Source organism: Lithobates pipiens, unplaced genomic scaffold (genome assembly GCF_037356315.1).
Source record: "Lithobates pipiens isolate NorthernLeopardFrog02 unplaced genomic scaffold, aLitPip1_a1.2 Scaffold_3, whole genome shotgun sequence".
Lineage (NCBI taxonomy): Eukaryota > Metazoa > Chordata > Amphibia > Anura > Ranidae > Lithobates > Lithobates pipiens.
Window position 1 is genome coordinate 117735789 of NW_027507790.1, and position 21289 is coordinate 117757077.

The 21289-nt window shown below is 42.4% G+C and overlaps 1 protein-coding gene across 2 annotated transcripts in view; it reads right to left on the bottom strand.

The window, feature by feature from the left end:
- Positions 1 to 21289, bottom strand: part of HSD17B4 (hydroxysteroid 17-beta dehydrogenase 4) — a 429215-nt gene that overhangs the window by 158789 nt on the left and 249137 nt on the right. For both annotated transcript variants that reach the window (XM_077462215.1, XM_077462216.1), the window contains exons 13-16: positions 19928 to 20164; positions 19302 to 19353; positions 3401 to 3472; positions 910 to 1013 (exon numbers count right to left, since the gene is read on the bottom strand). In XM_077462215.1, the coding sequence (XP_077318341.1) occupies positions 910 to 1013; positions 3401 to 3472; positions 19302 to 19353; positions 19928 to 20164 (465 nt within the window). The remainder of the gene's footprint in view (positions 1 to 909; positions 1014 to 3400; positions 3473 to 19301; positions 19354 to 19927; positions 20165 to 21289) is intronic.

A 21289-nucleotide genomic window follows, 5' to 3' on the forward strand; every position in this document is an offset into this window, starting at 1 on the left:
ACAATTTTTTAAATTGCCTTGTGCGAGTTTGGTTGCCGGAAATTCTCCCGCATTTGCTTGATGCACGAGTTTGCCATTAACAATTATTGGCACTCGCACGCATCTAAAGAGGGCAGAATGTTCATTTGCGGTGTGGGAAATGTGGTGTGAACTGGTCCTTAGCAAGTAGCAAGTGAGGGGTTAGCATATGATTAAGATTTATATAACAGGTTAAAGCCCAAAGATTGTGAATTTATTTAATTATGAATGTCACCAGTTCAGATAAAATGAAATATCATTACTGTGACTGAACAGAATTAACTTAACTTCCCATGATCTGAAGAGTGGGACTGCTTGCTTTTTATGTTATTACACAGAGTCGAGGGATATGCTTTATATGTAAACATTTTCATCATTTGCACGTTGCCATGCTTTCTTTTAATATCATTGTATTTAGCTTTTTTTTTTAACCCAAATTTAACTGCATTTGCTAAACATTTGCACATATTTTGCTGCATGCAGCAATTTACATAAAAAAAACACAAAAATAAAACACCTTTCTTTGATCCTTATGTGACGTCACTGTATTTCAGCTGAATGTAATCTACTATGTACTTGTACAAGGATCTTCTATTTTTACTCTTCCAACTCTGTCCCAGAAGCATGCTGCTCACTATAGGCCGCTATAGAACAGCCATCTAGATTGATCTATAAATGTAAGCTACATTTTCACACCTAATGAAGGCAATAATAGTGGATTCTAGTTATAATGACACAGTTCAGTACACTTTTTAATTACATTGCCTCTACTCTTTCTCTAAGCCCAAGTGACATTAATTTATACTGTACGTGTCACAAGTGCTGAAAAAGGACATTGGTTTTAATTATTTCCAGGATGACCAAATAAAGTGCATTTATAATGCTATATACCTTCGCCTTGGGAGATGAGCGCTTTCCACCAAATCCACCAGCTCCAACCACAAACACAGAAAACTGGTTATAGCAAATGAGATCCTTCCCACAGTAGGTATTTACTGGAAAATAAGGGAACACGTAATTGGGTACAATTGGCTTTATAATTGGAGATACGACATTAGTAAAGGTATGACACAGACAAAATAGAGTATGTACAAAGGTTCTGTTCTGCTCATTGGTGGGCACAGCCTATTGCATTAGGGTGTGCACTCCAGAGCACAAACACACATGCATATATATGAGCAGAGCAGTAAACAAGTGTCAGTAGAGCAGAGATTGGAGTCAGTTGGGCAGTGGATGGCATCAATCATTTTTTTTATTTTTATTTTACAATATATATATATATTTTTTTTTTTTTACAATTTTTGTTAGCAGCCCTGTTGGGGAGGCTTTGGTAAAATATCAAGAGTCTAAACAGACCTCTGATGTCACAACAGAAAAAGGAACTGTGGACAAAGATTCTCCAGTCCTTTTCTGCAGCCTCAACTGCACTGGACAGTGAATGAATGGGAAGTGCTATGCTGAGTGGCTTCCTGTTCATTCACAAACTGAAGCATAGTACAGTTTACTATGCTTCAGTTATGAATGAACACAGGGGCGATCAGTACAGATCACTCACTGTTTACTCAGAAAAGGAAGTGGATAATAAATGAAATATTTATAGGCTCCTTCCCCCTCTCTCCATCCTGAAACATCCCGACAGCAGCCAGAGAAGGGAAGCTGGCAGCACTGCAAGGGGGGAGACAGGATGCACCAGAGAGCAGGGGAAAATCGGTACCGCACAAGGTGGTTAGGGTATGCCCAGGCACACACTGTGCGCATGCCTATGGTCCTGCTGTTCCTGGACCCTCCCAGGAGGGGCACGTAAGCCTGGGACACAGTGGGTGGGGGAGGGCAGCACTCGAAAGCCTGTATAAGTGATCATGTGGCTTTACAGTTGCCCAAACTACTACTAATAGAAAGCTGACAGGCTGCAAAGATGAAATAAACAGACTCTCAGCTGCTATAGCAGCCGAAAGCCTGCTCACAAGTCAGTGCTGCTGCCAATATATGTCAGTAGAAGTGAAAGGTTAAAAGCTAAACTCTGGGCAAATATTAACAAAAAAAAAAAACAATGCAGCCCTTTCATGTTAAAGAATAAGTTCACCTTTAGTAATAGGCTATGTGTTACACCCAAATTTAGGGTGCAACATGTAACTTGTGACTAAATCACCTGCCGTCACATTGACCCGTCCCTACTGTCTCAATTAAAAAACAGCAAGGCACTGCAGGGCACTGTCCACAGGGCAATTTCCTTCATTCACAAAGCTCTGTGAATGAACTACAACTACCATTAGGGGAGCTTGTAGTTCTCAATGAACTACCAGGGTGTTGGTAAGCGCTCTAGTAATTCATTGTTCTCCCGGCAATTTAGTAACTGCGTGACCGTATTGGAAGTACGGGCAGATAGCTGTACTGATAGTCCGCAGGAGCCTGGCATTGCACCGCGATCTGACAATTACCTGAAAAAATTAAAACATTCATTTACTATTTTTTTTTTCTATAAAAAAGGTAAACCTTTTTTTGTAACACAGCAAGGACAATAGTCGATAAGCAGCACAAGGAGACAGTCATCTGTTCTGCGTTTCAAGAAACATGCCGATGGGAGGAAAGAGCAAAGTGACAGATATATATATGATCATCGGTCAACTTCTCCTTTCATGGTCCAATTACAGGCTGGATTAGTGAGAACACTTATAGGTGCTACTTAACTGCATCAGGGAACCATATTATATCCTGCCCTACCAGTCAAGGCTGTGCTGCAAAGCTGTATACATCTCAGGAATAGACAGAAAACCAAATCCTTAGGCAGACAGCTCTGCTCTCATATATGCATTTCATCTGTGTACGTCACTTTCTGGCTGGGGTCCAGACTGCAGCTCAAAAATACCAAGCAGAACCATAGTGACAGAAAAACTACATTCAAAGCCTCAGAAATGATGTGATTAAGTCATGTAACTTTGAACATGCACTGGATCATTTAAGATGACTGAGAATTCACGGTTGCATCCTGTCATTTTAAGAATGTATCAGACACGACACAATAAAGATGTCTGATGTACACATTACATAAAGATAATGTGCAGCCTCCTCTCCCACTGCCTCTCTGCTTGATTAGAAATTCTCGGCACTGCTCTCTTTTCCGCCTGAAACGACCTTCACTTCGATCAGAAATGTGAATAGTTTCTACTCCTCTAGTTATTCTAGCTGCAAATTGCTTTGGTGTGAAATGCTTTTGACAGAGTTTTGTATTAGGGAGGCAACGTGAAAGCAAACTGTATGGGGAACTGTACTCTACTAAAACTAACAAGTCTCCAATAAGTGAAAAGTGCAATTTGCTTTCCGAGTACAGCGGAGGTGTCATTAACCATTTCCATTACTAGCAGAAAACAGGCATCATGCTTACCATCCAACAAAAGAACAGCGCCAGAGCCTTTATCGAGAATATCTGCCACTGTGCCCTCTGAGCGCATCTCTCCTGCAAAGGGAAATATAGATAAAATGAATGCAAAAGAATGTGCAAGAAAAAAAAAAAAAAACACTACTGGCAACTACTACTACTAAAGTTATGCTACCCAGAAAGCACTAGGCTTATTTTAAATATATGCTGAACCCACACTGTATGTTAAATCCAGACTAAAAGCTCTAGCTGGCAATACACATGAGGAGGAAATGAACCTTACAAAACTAAAGATACCTGTAGTACAAGAAAAATCACATAACATAAAAAATAAATAAAAATGATGATGTGGGGGGGCTGTACATGGGGGTCCATTTATAAAAATAGGCACATCGAATGTCAAAACATTCAGACGTCCCAAAAAATTCCCATAATATTTCCTATGATCGTCAGCTCCATCTAGCAGCCATAATGCAGTATTCACCTGAAATATTTCCATCATTGTGGCCAATAAAAAGCGCAAACATATAGGAAATAACCATGTTAGACACATTACAGGCATTATTTGGAACATCTGTGTGAATGCTAACCTTTTTTTCACCAAACATTTTTAGCACTATCGGTTTAATGTAAGCACACATCCAATATCCAGCAGCCGTAAAGGCCATTCCTTTCACTAGATCAAGTAACCAAGTCTTAAGTGACTGACTAGCTATAGCACAAAACAAAATATAAAAAACTGGTGCACTTGTAAGGCACAATGTATTATCTGTAGGTAGCCTCAGCTATAAACAGTATACAGCGCTGTGTTCTGGCAGTGGAACAGACTTTCTGTCCCATTTCCAGAACAAAAAGTTGAGCTGTTCATGGAAAGATTTGTACTCTAAATCAGCAGTCTCCAACCTTTTTGGCATCAGGGACTGGTTTCATAGCAGCCAATTTTCCCAGGGTCGGGGGGGAATTATATCAATGTCTTCCGTTACTCTTTACATTACAGTGCCCCTAGCAATCACAGCTTCATATATCACAGTGCCCCTGCAGTTTTGTATCCCACTTTACTTTCTCCCCATTATAATCTCTGCCTCCCCTGTTTAAGACTCCCACTTTTGGGAGGGCAGAGTCTGTGCTCCTCCTGCCCCTTGCCCTGCTAATAGGATGACACTGTCGGCCTGGCAGGTGGAATTGTCAGGAGAGGACACACTGGCATGGCCGTACAGCAGGTGGTGAGTGGCAACCGTGTGCTTGCTTCCTGCTGCATGGCCCGGTCATCAACAGGCTGCGGACCGGCACCGGTCCATGGCCAGAGGGTTTGGGGCCCCTGCTCTAAATTAATAAAAAGCTTTGATTGGCTGAGGCGAAGATTGTAAAGTAACCCAACTACCTCTTAACTAATCAGATGAAGTTTTGTATTCATTTATAAAATTCAAAGTTTAACATGAATGGTTGAGCAGTGTTCAACCCAACTCTATTTTGTTTTGGGAGGGGGACAGGAAGTTTCGGCCCTGCTGTCAAAACAGAGCTATATACTGTATGTATACGTATTGTTAATACATCGCACCCAGCAAGCATACCGGTTAAAATAGTTTATACAGCTTGATCCAACCGAACAATGTAAAGGGGCAATAAACTTGGAGTTAGACCTTAAAGACTTTTCTGACTTTACCCCCAGAAGCAGGGCACAGCTAGGTGGAAGATAGAAACAATCTGGCCATAATGACTTAAATAGTTGCACTTTTTTTTTTTTCCCCAAGTCTACACAAGACGTTTTGAGAAGGGAACTTTTAGTGCCTAAAGTGGCAGGCATACAATAAGACCGACACACGTGATGGCGTGTGTATATATGAACTCAGACTAGGCTAACTAGGTGATTGGCTAGCTGGGGGCCCCAGTTTCAACAAGTGGCTATGTGGCAGCGAGATGATCCCCTGTACCCAATGTGACCAGATAAAAAAAAAAAAGAAGTCTGATTTTGAAGATAGACAGCAGTGAAATTTTGCACGATTTGAGACACATTTTATAACTTTACAAAGCAACACCATATTGATATCATAAAGGTAAAATTGGCGGTTTCTAATTGGTCATTATTGATGACTGTATGGACATATTACTCCTTACTGAATAAGCGAGAAAGAATGACACATACAACAATGTAACTCATTCCTGGTCATGACAAACGCGCTGATTATCTCAACTTGGGCTGAGGCTGCAGAGATTCACAATGATCAGCTGATTAATCACTGGAATCTTTCTTCTTCATAGAGTAATCAAAACAACTTCCATTCTTGACCTTATAATTAAACCTACATAAAATGAATTCACAAGAGTCTGGTGAACCATGAACTCCACTGGCAAGAATTTCAATCTAGCACATAAGGATGCAAGAAATTATTTCAGAAACAGATTGGAGATTGTCACCAAACTGTATTTATACAAAGGATAAGACTGGTTATTAGCCATGACTGCAGATTAAACACAGAATAATTACTCCAAAAGATTGACAAAATGAGCAAGAAATGGACCCGTCTGATCTTAGAAATGAAACTAAAAACAAACAAAAAATTAAAAAAACTCACTAAAAAAGAAAAGTTGTCATAATTAAAAGTACAGCTGCCTAAACTGTACATAGACAAACGCTGGAGAGAGAGGGAGCGAGCGACCCTGGGGGAGAGAGAGGGAGCGAGAGGGAGCGAGCGCCCTGGGGGAGAGAGAGGGAGCGAGAGGGAGCGAGCGACCCTGGGGGAGAGAGAGGGAGCGAGAGGGAGCGAGCGCGCTGGGGGAGAGAGAGGTGGCGCGAGCGCGCTGGGGGAGAGAGAGGTGGCGCGAGCGCGCTGGGGGAGAGAGAGGTGGCGCGAGCGCGCTGGGGGAGAGAGAGGTGGCGCGAGCGCGCTGGGGAAGAGAGAGGTGGCGCGAGCGCGCTGGGGGGGGAGAGAGGTGGCGCGAGCGCGCTGGGGGAGAGAGAGGTGGCGCGAGCGCGCTGGGGGAGAGAGAGGTGGCGCGAGCGCGCTGGGGGAGAGAGAGGTGGCGCGAGCGCGCTGGGGGAGAGAGAGGTGGCGCGAGCGCGCTGGGGGAGAGAGAGGTGGCGCGAGCGCGCTGGGGGAGAGAGAGGTGGCGCGAGCGCGCTGGGGGAGAGAGAGGTGGCGCGAGCGCGCTGGGGGAGAGAGAGGTGGCGCGAGCGCGCTGGGGGAGAGAGAGGTGGCGCGAGCGCGCTGGGGGAGAGAGAGGTGGCGCGAGCTCGCTGGGGGAGAGAGAGGTGGCGCGAGCTCGCTGGGGGAGAGAGAGGTGGCGCGAGCGCGCTTGGGGAAAAAGGGGTGGCGCGAGCGCGCTGGGGGAGAGAGAGGGGGCGCGAGCGCGCTGGGGGAGAGAGAGGGAGCGCGAGCGCGCTGGGGGAGAGAGAGGGAGCGCGAGCGCGCTGGGGGAGAGAGAGGGAGCGCGAGCGCGCTGGGGGAGAGAGAGGGAGCGCGAGCGCGCTGGGGGAGAGAGAGGGAGCGAGAGCGAAGAGGAAGAAAGGGAGCAAGAGAAGGGAAAGAGGGGGTCGAGAGAAGAGAGAGGGGGAGAGAGAGAAGAGGAAGAGAGGGGGTCGAGAGAAGAGAGAGGGGGAGAGAGTGTGGGAGAGAAATAGAGATTACTATTAAGTGAAAGATAATATGGAGCAACATTTTAAACAGCACGAATTGATGCACTATTGGCTGCAGCTACTGTATTCAGACAGTGGCCTGCTTCCAGTGGACAGTCTGGCTGGACAGTCAAAGGATGTCTGGCAACGTGGTGCTAATTGGGCCAGCTACTGATTGAATTTTGTCCAATTCAATTTTGGCCAATTCATTAGGAACCAGCCTGAATTGGCTATTCTATGGGCAGACATAAACCAATGGTGAATACTGTAAAACAGTTAATGCCTTTACCCAATTCAGCAAATAGAGCAAGTGTATTATACACTAGCAGCTGCAAGAAGGGAGAAAATGAATCCACACTGGAGACTAATTCATACTTGACATTTTAAAGGTGGAGATGATGTAGCCCAGTGATGTTCAACTCGACTTCTCAAAACCCTATAGGCATGTTTTATTCCTTTCTCTTCAAATGCACACGTGAGAAATACTGTTCTCTCAGTCAAGTTTCAAATGAATACAGCTTCATCCCCAGTAGAGGGAAAACCATACAGGGGTCTAGAGGCCCCGAGTTGATCACCACTTCATTAACATAGTCCAAACACCATGTACAGACAAAGAGGGCAAAATGAAGATTATATGGAGATGATAAACACAAACATTCAGATCTATCCCTCCACTCCCGAGCTCACCCCCTCGATCTCCTAACATATCACAAATTTACTGAGCGACCAAATAGTATGGATGTCACACCATTCCCTCAAACTCTGTCTAAAACTGAATTTGTAATATTTCCTCCTCCCTGACCAACCCCTTATGACTTTGCCACTGAGAACAATAGCAAATTTATTGGTCCCTCCACACGTCAGGGTGCTAGATGTAATTATAGACTCTGACCTCTCATTTGAGCCCCACATCCAAGCACTAGCTAAATCCTGACACCTTAACCTCCGTAACATTTCCAGAATTCAACCCTTCTAACTAATATCACCACAAAACAACATTCACTTCCTGGTTATCTCCGGCCTTGACTACTGCAACTGCCTTCTAGGTGGCCTACCTCTACACAGGCTAACCCCACTTCAGTTTATCTTGAATTCTGCTGTTACACTTAAACAACTTACTAACCTATCTGCGGCTGTCACCCCTCTATGACAATCCCTTCACTGGCTTCCACTAGCCCTACATATACAATTGAAAATACTAACCACAACATACACAGCCATCCACAACACTGCCCCCAGCCACATAATTGCCCTCATTCCAAGACATCTTGCTCTCTACCTCCTCCACCTCCTCATGCTCACCTTCAAAACCTCTCTCATCCTCTTGAACTACCTACCCTAGTATGTCTGGTTAGCACCTACCCTGTCTGCCTTTAAGCGATCCTTGAAAACTAATTTATTCAGGAAAGCCTAACCCACCTCCACCTAAAAACTATTTCAGCCACCTCCATCAGATCATCCCCTGCAGCAGTTACCTTTTGTAGCTCCTCACCCCTCCCTTTAGATTGTAAGCTCCTTGAGCAGGGCCCTCCGACTTATTCAGTATTGAACTATATTGTATTTGTATTGTCTCACTTTCTATTGTAAAGTGCTGCACACTGCAAACTGTTGGTCCTATATAAATCCTGTATAATAATACTGAACAAACATGAACACTTTCTGGTTGACAACATGAAATTTCAGTTCTGGGATCCTGGGTTCAGTACTCATGAAAATATCTGCATTAACAGCCAGTTCAAACTATGAATTGCACAGGAACGCGCTATGTGTTTCTGTACAATTCACATGCTATATGGGTGCAGTGCACTTTCAGACCATTTATATGAATGGGCTTAAAAACACCCTTGGACTGCACCAAAATTAGCACATGCACTACTGTGCCCACAGACCACACCAAAAGTAGTGCATGCACCACATTCTGGTGTGAACTGGCCCTAAATCTATCTTCTCTCTTTATGGGTTTCTGCAGCATACTGGCAGTCTTCCAATAACACAACATTGTATACATTTGTTTATAGTAAAGTTGGAAGTTTTAATTAAATCCCATTTCTCTGATTCTGTGTCCAATAAACCATACTGGTCACCCAATATTTTCTTTCTTAGCAGTTGACAAACTGCTAAGTTTTGTCAAAGATCAAAAAAAGCTATTTAGGGTTGCTTAGTCTTTATCAACTCCATACATCCCCCCGCCCCCCCATCACGTGTTTTGCTAAAATAACAGTGATTTATTTTAGACTGTCTTTTGCATGAGTTTAATTAGTGACCATTTTGTTTACAAAAAATACACTTTGAATCCAGGGACGCCAAGAATGCATATATGCAGATCCGTAGACAAACACAATATTGTGTATTAAATATAAAGAAGCATATTTGAAATAGGATTTAGTGAAACATTGGATGCTAATCAATATCAGCAATGCTGCATAATGAATCATCAATAAGGGGATAAATGCCTGTTACTTCAGGAATCTCAGGTAAGGGATAATAGGGGTAATAGGAAAGTTTGCACTAGCCTATATACTGTATATTGTGCACTACAGCCTCACAGTAGCACAGAGGTGAAGCGTGGAGATAATTCTTTTTAGTCTTGGCTAAATTTAGTCATGTGAAGACGTGCTTTATAAGGCAGCACTTTAATCCCGATCATGCCCTGCTGTCATCCGTTAAGTCATTTTCACCTCTTTTCAGCTGATCCAGCAATCATTTCAGGTGCAAGCCAAATATGAGAATACCTGTCAATCACATCACAGCCTTTTCTTTAACTTAAGCCTCGCACACGCGACAAAACCTCTGACTTTCGTCCAAAGGCGTGTGCCTGGATTTTGTCTTGCATACAAACAGCAAGGAATTGTCAGCCAACAAACAGGAACATACTGACGTACTACGTGGTTTTTCATCTCTTAAGCGCCACCCTTTGGGCTCCTTCTACTAATTGACTGTTAGTAGTTTGGTGAGTGTTGATATGCGCTTTTCATTTTGCACTTTTCGGTTGGTTTCTAAATGGCCGTTCGTCAACCAGACATGTTGCGGAATCAGAGGAGATAACATGTTATTTATCATTGGCCTTGGAGTTATTGCTTTGATCCAAGTCCAGTCCAGGAACAGGAGGAGGAGGAGTTCTTGGACCAAAAATTGGTTGCTTTATTACTCGAGACCAATTATGTCATATGCCATTGTTGCGGGAGCTCCAGGAGAATAATCCAGATTTTCGGAATTACCTCTGGATGACAGACCCCTGCTTTCACCAACTCTTGGCATTGTTGACCCGCTATATTAAGAAGCAGGACACATGCATGAAGCTTTTATTTTAGTTTAATAATGATTTGATATATTTTATATATTTTTGGATTCACAGAAAGCAACTTTTTGGTTAAGTTCTATTTGCAGACAGCATGTCTTTTTTTTTTTTTTTTTTATGCACAATAAAAAAATGTGTAGAATACTACTTGACTATGTGTTTTACTTTAAATGACAGTTTGGGAGTAGGCAGTTACATAAAAAAAAAAATACAATGTAAAATTGACAAGGGACACCAACATAGTTGTATCTTTGATCTTAAAAACTAGGGGATAATGGTGTTGTGGTAACTTGCCAAAATAAAAAAACAAAAACAAAAACACATTCTTGATATCACAAAAAAAAGCCTTTGAAAATTTGTTTCCAACAATATCACCAGCAAAAACAGCTTCATTATCCCATTAAAGAAGAAGAGAATTGTGTGCTACATTTCGAGCTTTCATCATTTGCCACGTCATGAATGTTAATTCTCCATTACGAATGCTAGTTTACAAAACCAACCACTTCTGGCTCATCCTTGCTTCCAAGCAGACGTTTGTACTTTGGACTTTTGTCCGATGCACTTGTTTACACACGTACGGAAAATCCGACAGACATTTGTCTGCGGAAAATTTTAAAACCTGCTATCCAACAATCCGACAACTGTCCGATGGAGCATACAAACTGTCAGATTTTCTGCCAACAGCCTGTTATCACATATTTCCCATCAGAAAATCCAATCGTGTGTATGAGGCTTTACAGTGCCCTGAAAAGGCATTCATACCCCTTTGAAATTTTCCACATTTTGTCATGTTACAACCAAAAACGTAAATGTATTTTATTGGGGTTTTATGTGACAGACCAACACAAGGTGGCATATAATTTTGAAATGTGAAATTAAAAATGGAGTGTGGCATGCATTTGTATTCAGCTGCCTTCAGAATTCACCTAGTAAATAGAGTCCATCTGTGTGTAATTTAATCTCAGTATAAATACAGCTGTTCTGTGAAGCCCTCAAACAGCATCACGAAGGCCAAGGAACACACCAGACAGGTCAGAGATAAAGATATGAACAAGTTTAAAGCAGGGTTAGGTTATAAAAAAAATATCCCAAGTTTTGAACATCTCATCAGGCACTGTTCAATCCAGCATCCAAAAATGGAAAGAGTATGGCACGACGGCAAACCTATCAAGACGTCCACCTAAACTGACAGGCCAGGCAGGGAGAGCATTAATCAGAAAAGCAGCCAACAGGCCCATGAAAGAGCTGCAGAGATTCACAGCTCAGGTGGGAGAATCTGTCTTCAGGACAACTATTAGTCGTGCACTCTACATGGCAAGAAGAAAGCCATTGCTGAAAGAAAGCCATAAGAAGTCATGTTTGCAGTTTGCCAGAAGCCATATGGGAGACACAGCAAACGTGGAAGAAGGTGCTCTGGTCAGATGAGACCAAAATTGAACTTTTTGACCTAAAAGCAAAATGCTATGTGTGGCGGAAAACGAACATTACACATCACCCTAAGCAAACCATCCCCTCTGTGAAACGTGGTGGTCACAGTATCAAGATGTGGGGATGCTTTTCTTCAGCAGGGACAGGGAAGCTGGGTGAAGCCAAATACAGGGTAATATTAGAAGAAAACCTGTACAAAAAAAAGACTTGGGACTGGGGCAGAGGTTCACCCTCCAAGCAGGACAATGACCCCAAACAACCAGAGCAACAATGGAATGGTTTAGATCAAAGCATATTCATGTATTAGAATTGCCCAAAGTCCAGACCTAAATCATAGAGAAACTGTGGCAAGACAAGACTTGAAAATTGCTATTCGCAGACGCTCTCCATCCACTGACAGAGCTTGAGCTATTTTGCAAAGGATAATGGACAAAAATGTCACTCTAGATGTGCAAAGCTGGTAGAGACATCCCCAAAGAGACTTGCAGCAAAGGGTGGTTCTAAAAAGTATTGAAAAATGTGAACATTTATCATTTTCCTCCCACTTCCCAATTATGTGCCACTTTGTTTTGGTCTATTACCGTATATACTCGAGTATAAGCCGAGATTTTCAGCCTCTTTTTTGAGGCTGAAAGTGCCCCCCTCGGCTTATACTCGAGTCATCGCTGTCTGCCCGCTCGATCAGCGTGTCGAGCAGACAGACAGCGGCCATTCTATTCAAAAACCGCGCCTCCGGCTCCGCCTTCGCCTGTGATAGGCGGAACACTGAATTTCCCAGCAGCCTGTGTTCCGCCTATCACGGACGTCGTATCATCCTCGTACTACGGACAAGGATGATACGACGTCTGTGATAGGCGGAACACAGGCTGCTGGGAAATTCAGTGTTCCGCCTATCACAGGCGAAGGCGGCGGCGCAGCTTTTGAACTTTACAATGGCCGCCGACGAAGAGGGCACGGGACGGCACGGCACGGGACGGGACGGGGGCAAGGCAAGGCACGACACGGGACGGATGCAAGGAGGCAAGGCACGGCACGGGACGGAGGCAAGGAGGCAAGGCACGGGACGGAGGCTCGGGACAAAGGTAGGCTGGACACACACACACACACACACACACACACACACACACACATGGATGGAGACACACACAGGGATGGATGGATGGATGGATGGAGACACACACACACAGGGATGGATGGATGGATGGATGGATGGATGGAGACACACACACACAGGGATGGATGGATGGATGGATGGAGACACACACACACAGGGATGGATGGATGGATGGACACACACACACAGGGATGGATGGACGGACACACAGGGATGGACGGACACACAGGGATGGACGGACACACAGGGATGGACGGACACACACACAGGGATGGACAGGCATGTCTCACCCTCGGCTTATACACGAGTCAATAAGTTTGCCAGTTTTTTTGGGGGTAAATTGGGGGCCTCGGCTTATATTCGGGTCGGCCTATACTCGAGTATATACGGTACATAAAATACAATTAAATTTTTGGTTGTAACATGACAAAATGTGGAAAATTTCAAGGGGTATCAATACTTTTCATGGCACTGTATATGTGTGCCACAATCCTGGTTGTGGTGTCATTGTATGTAACTCAAACGTGTCTGAATAACATTTTTAATATTTTGCCAGGTAAACAGAAAACATATACACCAATCAGCCATAACTTTTTTGACCATTGACAGGTTAGGTGAATAATATTGATTAGCTTGTTAAAATGGAATCTGAAAGTCTGTAAGATATATTAGGCAGCAAGTAAACACATTGTCCCTGTTGATCAGTTGAAAGCAGATGAAAATCGGCATCATAGTTTGTGGGTATGCAGCCCCATATGCTACAGACTAGTCAGGTGTCCCATGCACAAGGTGGCTTGGTTTGATGAATCGCATTTTCCTTTACATCATGTGGATGGCTGAGTGTATGTGCATCACACGGGGAAGAGATGGATCAGAATGCAGTATGGGAAGATGGCAAGCCGTTGGAGGCAGTGTGATGCTTTGGGTATTGTTCTGCTCGGAAACCTTGGCTCCTGCTATTCATGTGGATGTTTGACATACAGCACCTACCTAAACATTGTTGCTGACCAAGTACTTCCCCTTCATGGAAATTGTATTCCTTGATGAGAGTGGCCCTTCATCACTATAATGCATCCTGCCACACTACAAAAACAGTTCAAGAAAGGTTTGAGGAACACAATGAGTTTGAGGTGCTGACTTGGCATCCAAATTCTCAAGATTTTAATCCAAAATAGAATCTTCGGTATGTGCTGGAAAAACAAATTTGATCCATGGAGGCTTCAACTCGCAAACATATAGGACTTCGGATCTGCTACTGACAGCTTAGTGGCAGATACCACAGCATACCTTCAGTGGTCTAGTGGCATCCTTGATGCGTCAAGGCTGTTTTGGTGGCAAAAGGGGGGCCTACTCAATATTAGGTGGGTGGCCATAGTTATAGTTGATCTGTGTATATACCAACTGTGTATTTAGCACTCGGGTAACCAAAAGCTGGATCTCGTATGATCTCAACATATGATCCCAACATATGATCAATCCACAGATTTCTTTTCTCATCATTAGTTAGAGCAGTCTTGCGACTTCTATCAGTATCCAGCCAAGCCTTCGCTGAACAGTGGCTTTCGATTACCTGAGTGGAGTCGTGATACTAAGTATATATCATGCCTAATCGACCACCTATAACTTAGTGGTCCACTGTTTGTGGTAAGAGGCCCAGTATGTAGATGTTTGGTGGAGGACGTATTTTATTCACCGTAATCTGTCCTTTATACACCGTGGGTGATTCCAGTTTTTTTGAACATGGACTCTTTATGCTGAACACAGCTGACTTTTTATTTGCATATTTTCACATAGCTCTGTATATTGATGAAATACAGCATATACATAACATATTTGTGAATACTGATACAGCAGATGGAACATAGGATTAGGAATTGATAAGAGTAAGGCATCATAAAATGGTAAATAATATTTATACAGTGTAAAAGTGGGCAAAAAATACCAAGTAGCTCAAAGATTTGCAATTGCATTTTTAAACCAGAGAAAGAAAATTAGTTGTGAATATGAGCAGGAAATTGCTTTACTATATAAAGTGGAAAGCCCCTTTATTCATTTCTTTTATAATAAACCAATGCCAAAATAAATATAACCTGAAAATACTAGTGGCTTGACTATGCTGTTCTTCCTCTGCCGTTAATACCTTGCGAATCAATAACCTCTAAATATAAGGTGGCAAGTAAAGCTAGATATGTATGTACTTGTTCTGAGTTAAAGTATAAAATCAGTCTGTATATGCAGTAAAGCATGCTTGTTATACTCGCTGTTTTTTCTCTCCCTGCAAAGCAGGGATTAAAAACAGTCACATAGTTTAGTAAAAGCAGCACACAATACACATGTTCGGCACACAGTTAACCCTTTGATTGCCCCTAGAAGCGAACCCCTGCACAGCCAGTGTCATTAGTACAGTGACAGTATTAGCACTGAACACTCTATCAGTGTCAAAGACATGTAGCAGAATACATTTTGGACTAAATGTATATTTATGGGACACATTTGGATAGCAGCCAGCATTGTTAATCTGGGGGTAGGGGAGTGTTAGATGCACTAGCAGATTTAGATAACCTAACAAATTAAAGCCAAAACAGCTAACACTTCATAAGTCATTACAGCAGTTTTTTTGGGGAGGATGAAGGGTGTACATTAAAGCACCTCTGTTATTGGTACGTAAATGATTTGTCTCAAACATCTAACTGCTATATCTGCAGAACAGCTGGGTCTGTTGAAAAACAGACTTATTGGCAGGAACACCATGTGACAATAAAGGAACAAAGCCTAAAAAAGGTAAACTAATGCAGTCATCACATCTAAGAATTGGTAAGCTACAATATAATAAAGGTTTGCTTTTGAGTTTATTATGGCTTTAAGCACAGCTTTTCTTTCATTCAAATTAGAAATCCTGCATTTTGAATTGTTATTGTAAAGTCAAGTCAAATTATACACCTGCCTAAATGGAAGATGTATTATTGAAATCCACTACAAAAAGCGTTTTACTTAAAAGCACTTTTACCTGTAAACCATAACGGACAGAACTTGCTACATACTAATGGATATGCTGAAACAAAAATGACATTTGAAGTCTTTCTAATCATTAAAACGGCTCGATGTAAAAGTCAGACCAGACCGCAATGACTGTTACCCTTTCCACCCTTTTCAAGGTCATGAATTTAACATTTTAAAGTGCAACCTCAAAACTGTACTGATCACATAAACGAGTCTCGGAGGAGTTCTCAAGTTGAATATTTAACACTTACACGTCACTAGGGGAACACATAAAAACTGCTGCAGGACTGCAGTAAAATATCAACAGCTTCCTAAGTAGGGCTCTTCACAGGAGAGTTGGTGTTTTCGTTTTACAGAGGTTCTTAAAAAAATGATGAATTCAGTTTGTGTCTCCTGGAAAGTCCTCATGACACTTGTGGAGAAAATCCATTTAGCCACCGCAAGCTCACCAGAATGCCCACTGAGAATCGGCTTACAGCAACTAAAGTGTTTCAACGCTTGACCATTTCGCAACCAGAAAAAAAGGAGAAAGGACCAGTTGGGACTAGGCACAAAATACCAATGTACACACTTCTGTCTTGGCCACAAAATGATTGTGTAGTTACGTCCTCACCCACAAACTGGTATGGGATAACCCTATAAATACATAATCTGTGCTAAGACTTTATTAAAGAATAAAATATCTTTTGGAATATGTTTATTTAGAAAGCAAAAAGGAGAAACAACTGATGTTGACCAAAGAAACAAGAGACAGAACCTTATTCTAAAAAGGAAAAGCAAGTGACATTGGGAACTTGATTAGCTCTTACAGACTGTTGTATATAAGAAAAAATATAAAATGTTGCTGTTAAAAGGATAAGTTCACCTTTGTAAAATAAAATAAAAAAAGAAGATTAAATAAATTCCCACCTTTTTGCAGAAAAAAAAAAACGCATATTTATTATTTCTTTTACTAAGCCTGCAAATCAATACACCCACAACCAGTAGATCATGGGGCCAACGAAGGGCTCTTGCAGACAGTCTGTGTAAGCCGTCTGCTCGTACCTTGTATGGGCAGGCAGTTACATAATGACAGGAAGAAACAATGAACTACCTAGAGCACTCAACCGTGCCCTGGTAGCTTACTGAGAACTACAAGTTGACAACCACAAAGGTTGCTGGTACTTGTAGTTCTCCCATTCACGAATCTCTGTAAATGAATGATGCGGCCAGATGGGCGCAGTCCCGCACAGCCACAATTTCTTTTGTAAAGTGTGACAGCGAGTTTGAGAAAAAGATCCCCTGCTCGCTGTCACTAGAGGCGGCAGGTCAGGGGAAAGGCTGCAGCAGTGGGAACATGTTACATCCCGTTTTTAGGGTGGAACATGTAACATTTCCCCAAAAGGTGAAGTTATCCTTTAAATTAGACATTATGTAGAAAGATTGCATAAGAAAAGAGAGTGGAAAAAAAAGTGTAACTTCTACATGAGAAGGCAACAATGCTCTATAAAATAACGAGTGTTTAACCACTTTAAAAACCGCACTGGGATAGTGGCTTTTCATTCCAGTGCTGTTTTAAAGTGGTAGTGGAGTCCGTTTTATCTTGTACCTACAGGTAAGAATATACTAAAGCTTACCTGTAGATAAAGTAAATATCTCCTAAACGTGCACCATTTAGGAACTATTCTAAAGTGTAGCAGGCGGTAATTTTAAATGGTGCATGCGTACTGCGCTCTCAATGGACTGCACACTTGAGCATGCCATCCATTAAGAGTGCTGTGCCGTGAACGTGGCTCCCACATACATGCGTGGGAGTGACGTCATCACGGCTTGGCCATTCAAACAGCTGGAGGCTATGAACCCAGAAGGAAAACCGGGTGAAGATGGAATCACTGACAGTGGTGACTAACCGTTTACTACCGCTTTAAAATTGCACTGGGAATCGGAGACCCCTGAGGATCTTGGTGGGGGTCCAGGCTGTCTGACAGTCCGCATCCAGCAATAAGGCTAGGTTCACACATGTGCGGACCACGGCTTGCCCGGCATGAGAGCCTATTCATTTAAATGGGTTGGCGTGCCCAGCGACTCACAGGAAAGAAGTCTCAGCATCATTTTTATAATCGCAGCATGCACGGGAACCGAGGTTCCCATGCCAAGGGCGAGTCCTAGTGTGGGTATGTTCCATTAGGTTTAATGGCACCCACCCATGGGTCCCGCATTTCTCTGTGTGGGTAGTTGCAAATGCCAGTATTTGTACAGGTCCCACAGTGGCACCACCCGCACAGATGTGAACCTAGCCTCAGCCCAGGAGCTCAATCAGTTTCTAAGCATCCATAAGGAAAGAAAAAGCCCTTGGGACTCAAGTGGTTAATATAAACCTCTAACAAGTCAAGTTTGGCCTTGCTCTTTCCCATGCTACTGGTCAGTAAGGCCAAAAATCACATTAGAAGACCTGTAGTAGGTTCAGTAGTTGAGAGGGGATGGATAGAAGTTTACCTTTAACAGGGAAGTTTGACAACGGAATAAAATAACAGATGCCTATATCTCTAGATTTAAAGCCTAACTAAAAGGCAAAACCATTTAGTTTTGGAGTGGAGAGGGAATTAGAACATCTGCCAGATTTTTAATGGTGCCTGTGCCCCGTTGGGGAGATTCGCCCTATTTGTCCTGTTAACTATTGTCAGTGAAAGAAAATTTAAGATTTTGGGTAGCCACTAGAACAGGAATAGGAAGGGAAATCTTTCAAATTCTAATGACCAGAGATTCCCTCATTTTGGAAGGTCCACCACTAGCTTATGATTTTGGTTATGGGACAGGAAATTTACCACCAATGGGACCAATAGGAAAAAAAAAAAAAAAAAAAACGGTTATAACCCTCCCTCCTACTCCATTCAAATTAAAAGCTGAAGTTCTAAAGTAAAGATTTTTTTTTAACATGCAGGCTTCATTTAATGTACTCATGATGACTAGCCTAGGCTTGTGACAGGTTTAAAGCCCAACTCTGGGAAAGTTTGAAATTATCCTTTACAGTGGGGCTGCACCCACAGAGTTAATAACTCATTTTGTCTAGGGGAACGGAAAAACACACTTTTACTTACCGGATTATCTGCTTTCCTGGAAAAATGTGCTCTCCCATTCTGTGGCATCATAGTGTCCCCAGGAGTCATGTGTAATGCAGGGCTAAAACCTTGCTTTGATCCCGATTAGGTCAGGACCCTAGGTTGCTGGAGTGTGGGGGAGAAGAAGCCGTGGGGACAAGTCTAGCTGTGGGGAGGCGTGGAGGACTGGTTAATAAATCTTTTTGTTCTCCTAGAACAAAACGAGCAATTAACCCTCACAGTGCAGACACTCTGCAAGGGAAGATTTTTTAGTTGCCTGGAGTTGGGTTTTAAGTACGATAAAATAGCATAAAAAAGAAACCACAGCAAAAAGCATCATTTATTAATAGGTTGTACAAGAAGGAAAAGATTCTCACCTGATGTCGGGATAGGCTTGTAGATTTCAAGGTACTGCTCGCCATGAAGAACCTGGTCATATAAAAACACATTTTATTAAAACTTTTTATAAGCATTAATACAGGACCACATCTGATGTTTCCTAAATATAACCCAGATCGAAAAATATTTTCAAGTTTAAGTAGATCTAACCCTTCCAAATATGCACTTCCCATTGTCTGATTGAACCTTGGTCCCTACTATGTGCATCATTCAGTTATACTGTAAGATACTGTGTGCGCACAAGTGAACTCCAAATAGTTTGTAAATACCAGCACTGTTCAATTCTAAATGTATTTAGCATGCTAAGAGCTGCCGCAGAACACAAAAGGCCAACAAAGCCATTCATTAAACATGGCATCAGGCTTTCTCTGCCTAGACCCAGCAAATCATAAAACAAAGAACATTGGAATACGTTTGTATATTTAAAGTAAATTGTGTTCCTTCCACAATGCCCTCTGTTGTATTAGTCCACTGCTAAATCAGTAGCTTTAAAGGAAAGCCCTAAAGCAGGACTATGATTATGTTTTAGCACAAGCACACTTTTCTGCTTTGTTTAATGAACACAGGGGGAAAAAAAAAAAAGCCAATACAGTACACAACTTACTCGTGTAAAATCTATATTCAGCCCTGGAACTGAGGAAAGCCCGCCACCCATAAAGGCAGCCTGGGATAAAACGACTCCAAATGAGGGCAAGCAGGCAAACTCATCACTGTTTTCAAACAAGAACTTGAGATGATCCGGGTCTTTGGTGGACATACCCACTCCCAGAGCATAGAGAATAGGCTGGATATGAGTGTAACTGTACACCGTAGAAGGTAACTTCTGTCCTATAGCCAGAGCCTATTAAAAAGAACAAAAAAAACACAAAACCACAATGCATGTTACCAATAATACACACATTAACAATTTATCTAAATGTAGCAGCTATTTTTGTGAAGTGGAGAGCAAATAAAGGGGTTGCAATTGTTGATGCTCTTCTTTTGGTGGCCTAGACCTGTGTTTCTCAACCTTTTTTCAGGTACCCTTTAAAATAATGGACAATCTCGAGGCATCCCATTCTAAAATGTAAAAAACAAAACTAATAGTTTTACATAAAACATCCACACACGTAGAACACCCAACATTAACGGTAATTTATTCCTACAAAGCAAATAAACCTTTGTACACTGGTAGTGACTAGTATTCCAATGTTTCTCTTCTCTGTCATCCAGCTAATGAAACATCAGTACTGATGGAGAGGGGCAGGGAGGGGGCAAACAGATGCTGTTCAGACGCCCAATGTCTTCCTTGACAACCAAACGCAATATTCCCAATGAACACATTTCTGTAGAGATGGCTGTATTTGCAAGTGGGTGCTGAAGCGACCACCAGCAGGAAACTGCATGTAGTCGTAGAAAGTAATTTCGCCAGCACACCAGAATCTCAAACAAAATGGTTTCAAAACTTCAATCAGTGATCACCTCGTTACAGCAGAAAGCAACCTTTCGGAGCTACGCAGGGCCCCTTCCTCAGGCATGGTCACATGCCTGATAAAGTGGTCCTGCGTGGATCCGAAACGTTGCTTTCTGCTGTAACGATGTGATCACTGATTGAAGTTTTGAAACCATTTTTTGGAGATCCTGGTGTGCTGGCGACATTACTTAGTCTTCCTTATCAACCAATGACGTTGTTAGAATGTTGTCGACTAGGTTACTTTTGGGCAATTGTTAGGCATTTTTCCAAGGCACCCTGGTTGAAAGAGGCTAGCCTAAACGGTGTGTTCCTCTAATGGCTTCAAACATTTTAAGTCACTCTTAATCTGCATATTTTCCCATGATAGTGATAAGTTCATCCCTAAAGAATTCTCCCATTGCTTGGCTGTGGGTAGGTTATGACTATGTATCAAATTGTGGTGGTCACGCTAGGAAAAAAAAAAATCATAAACATATTGCTTAATTTATTGTCACAAGAGGACTCCACAAGGGA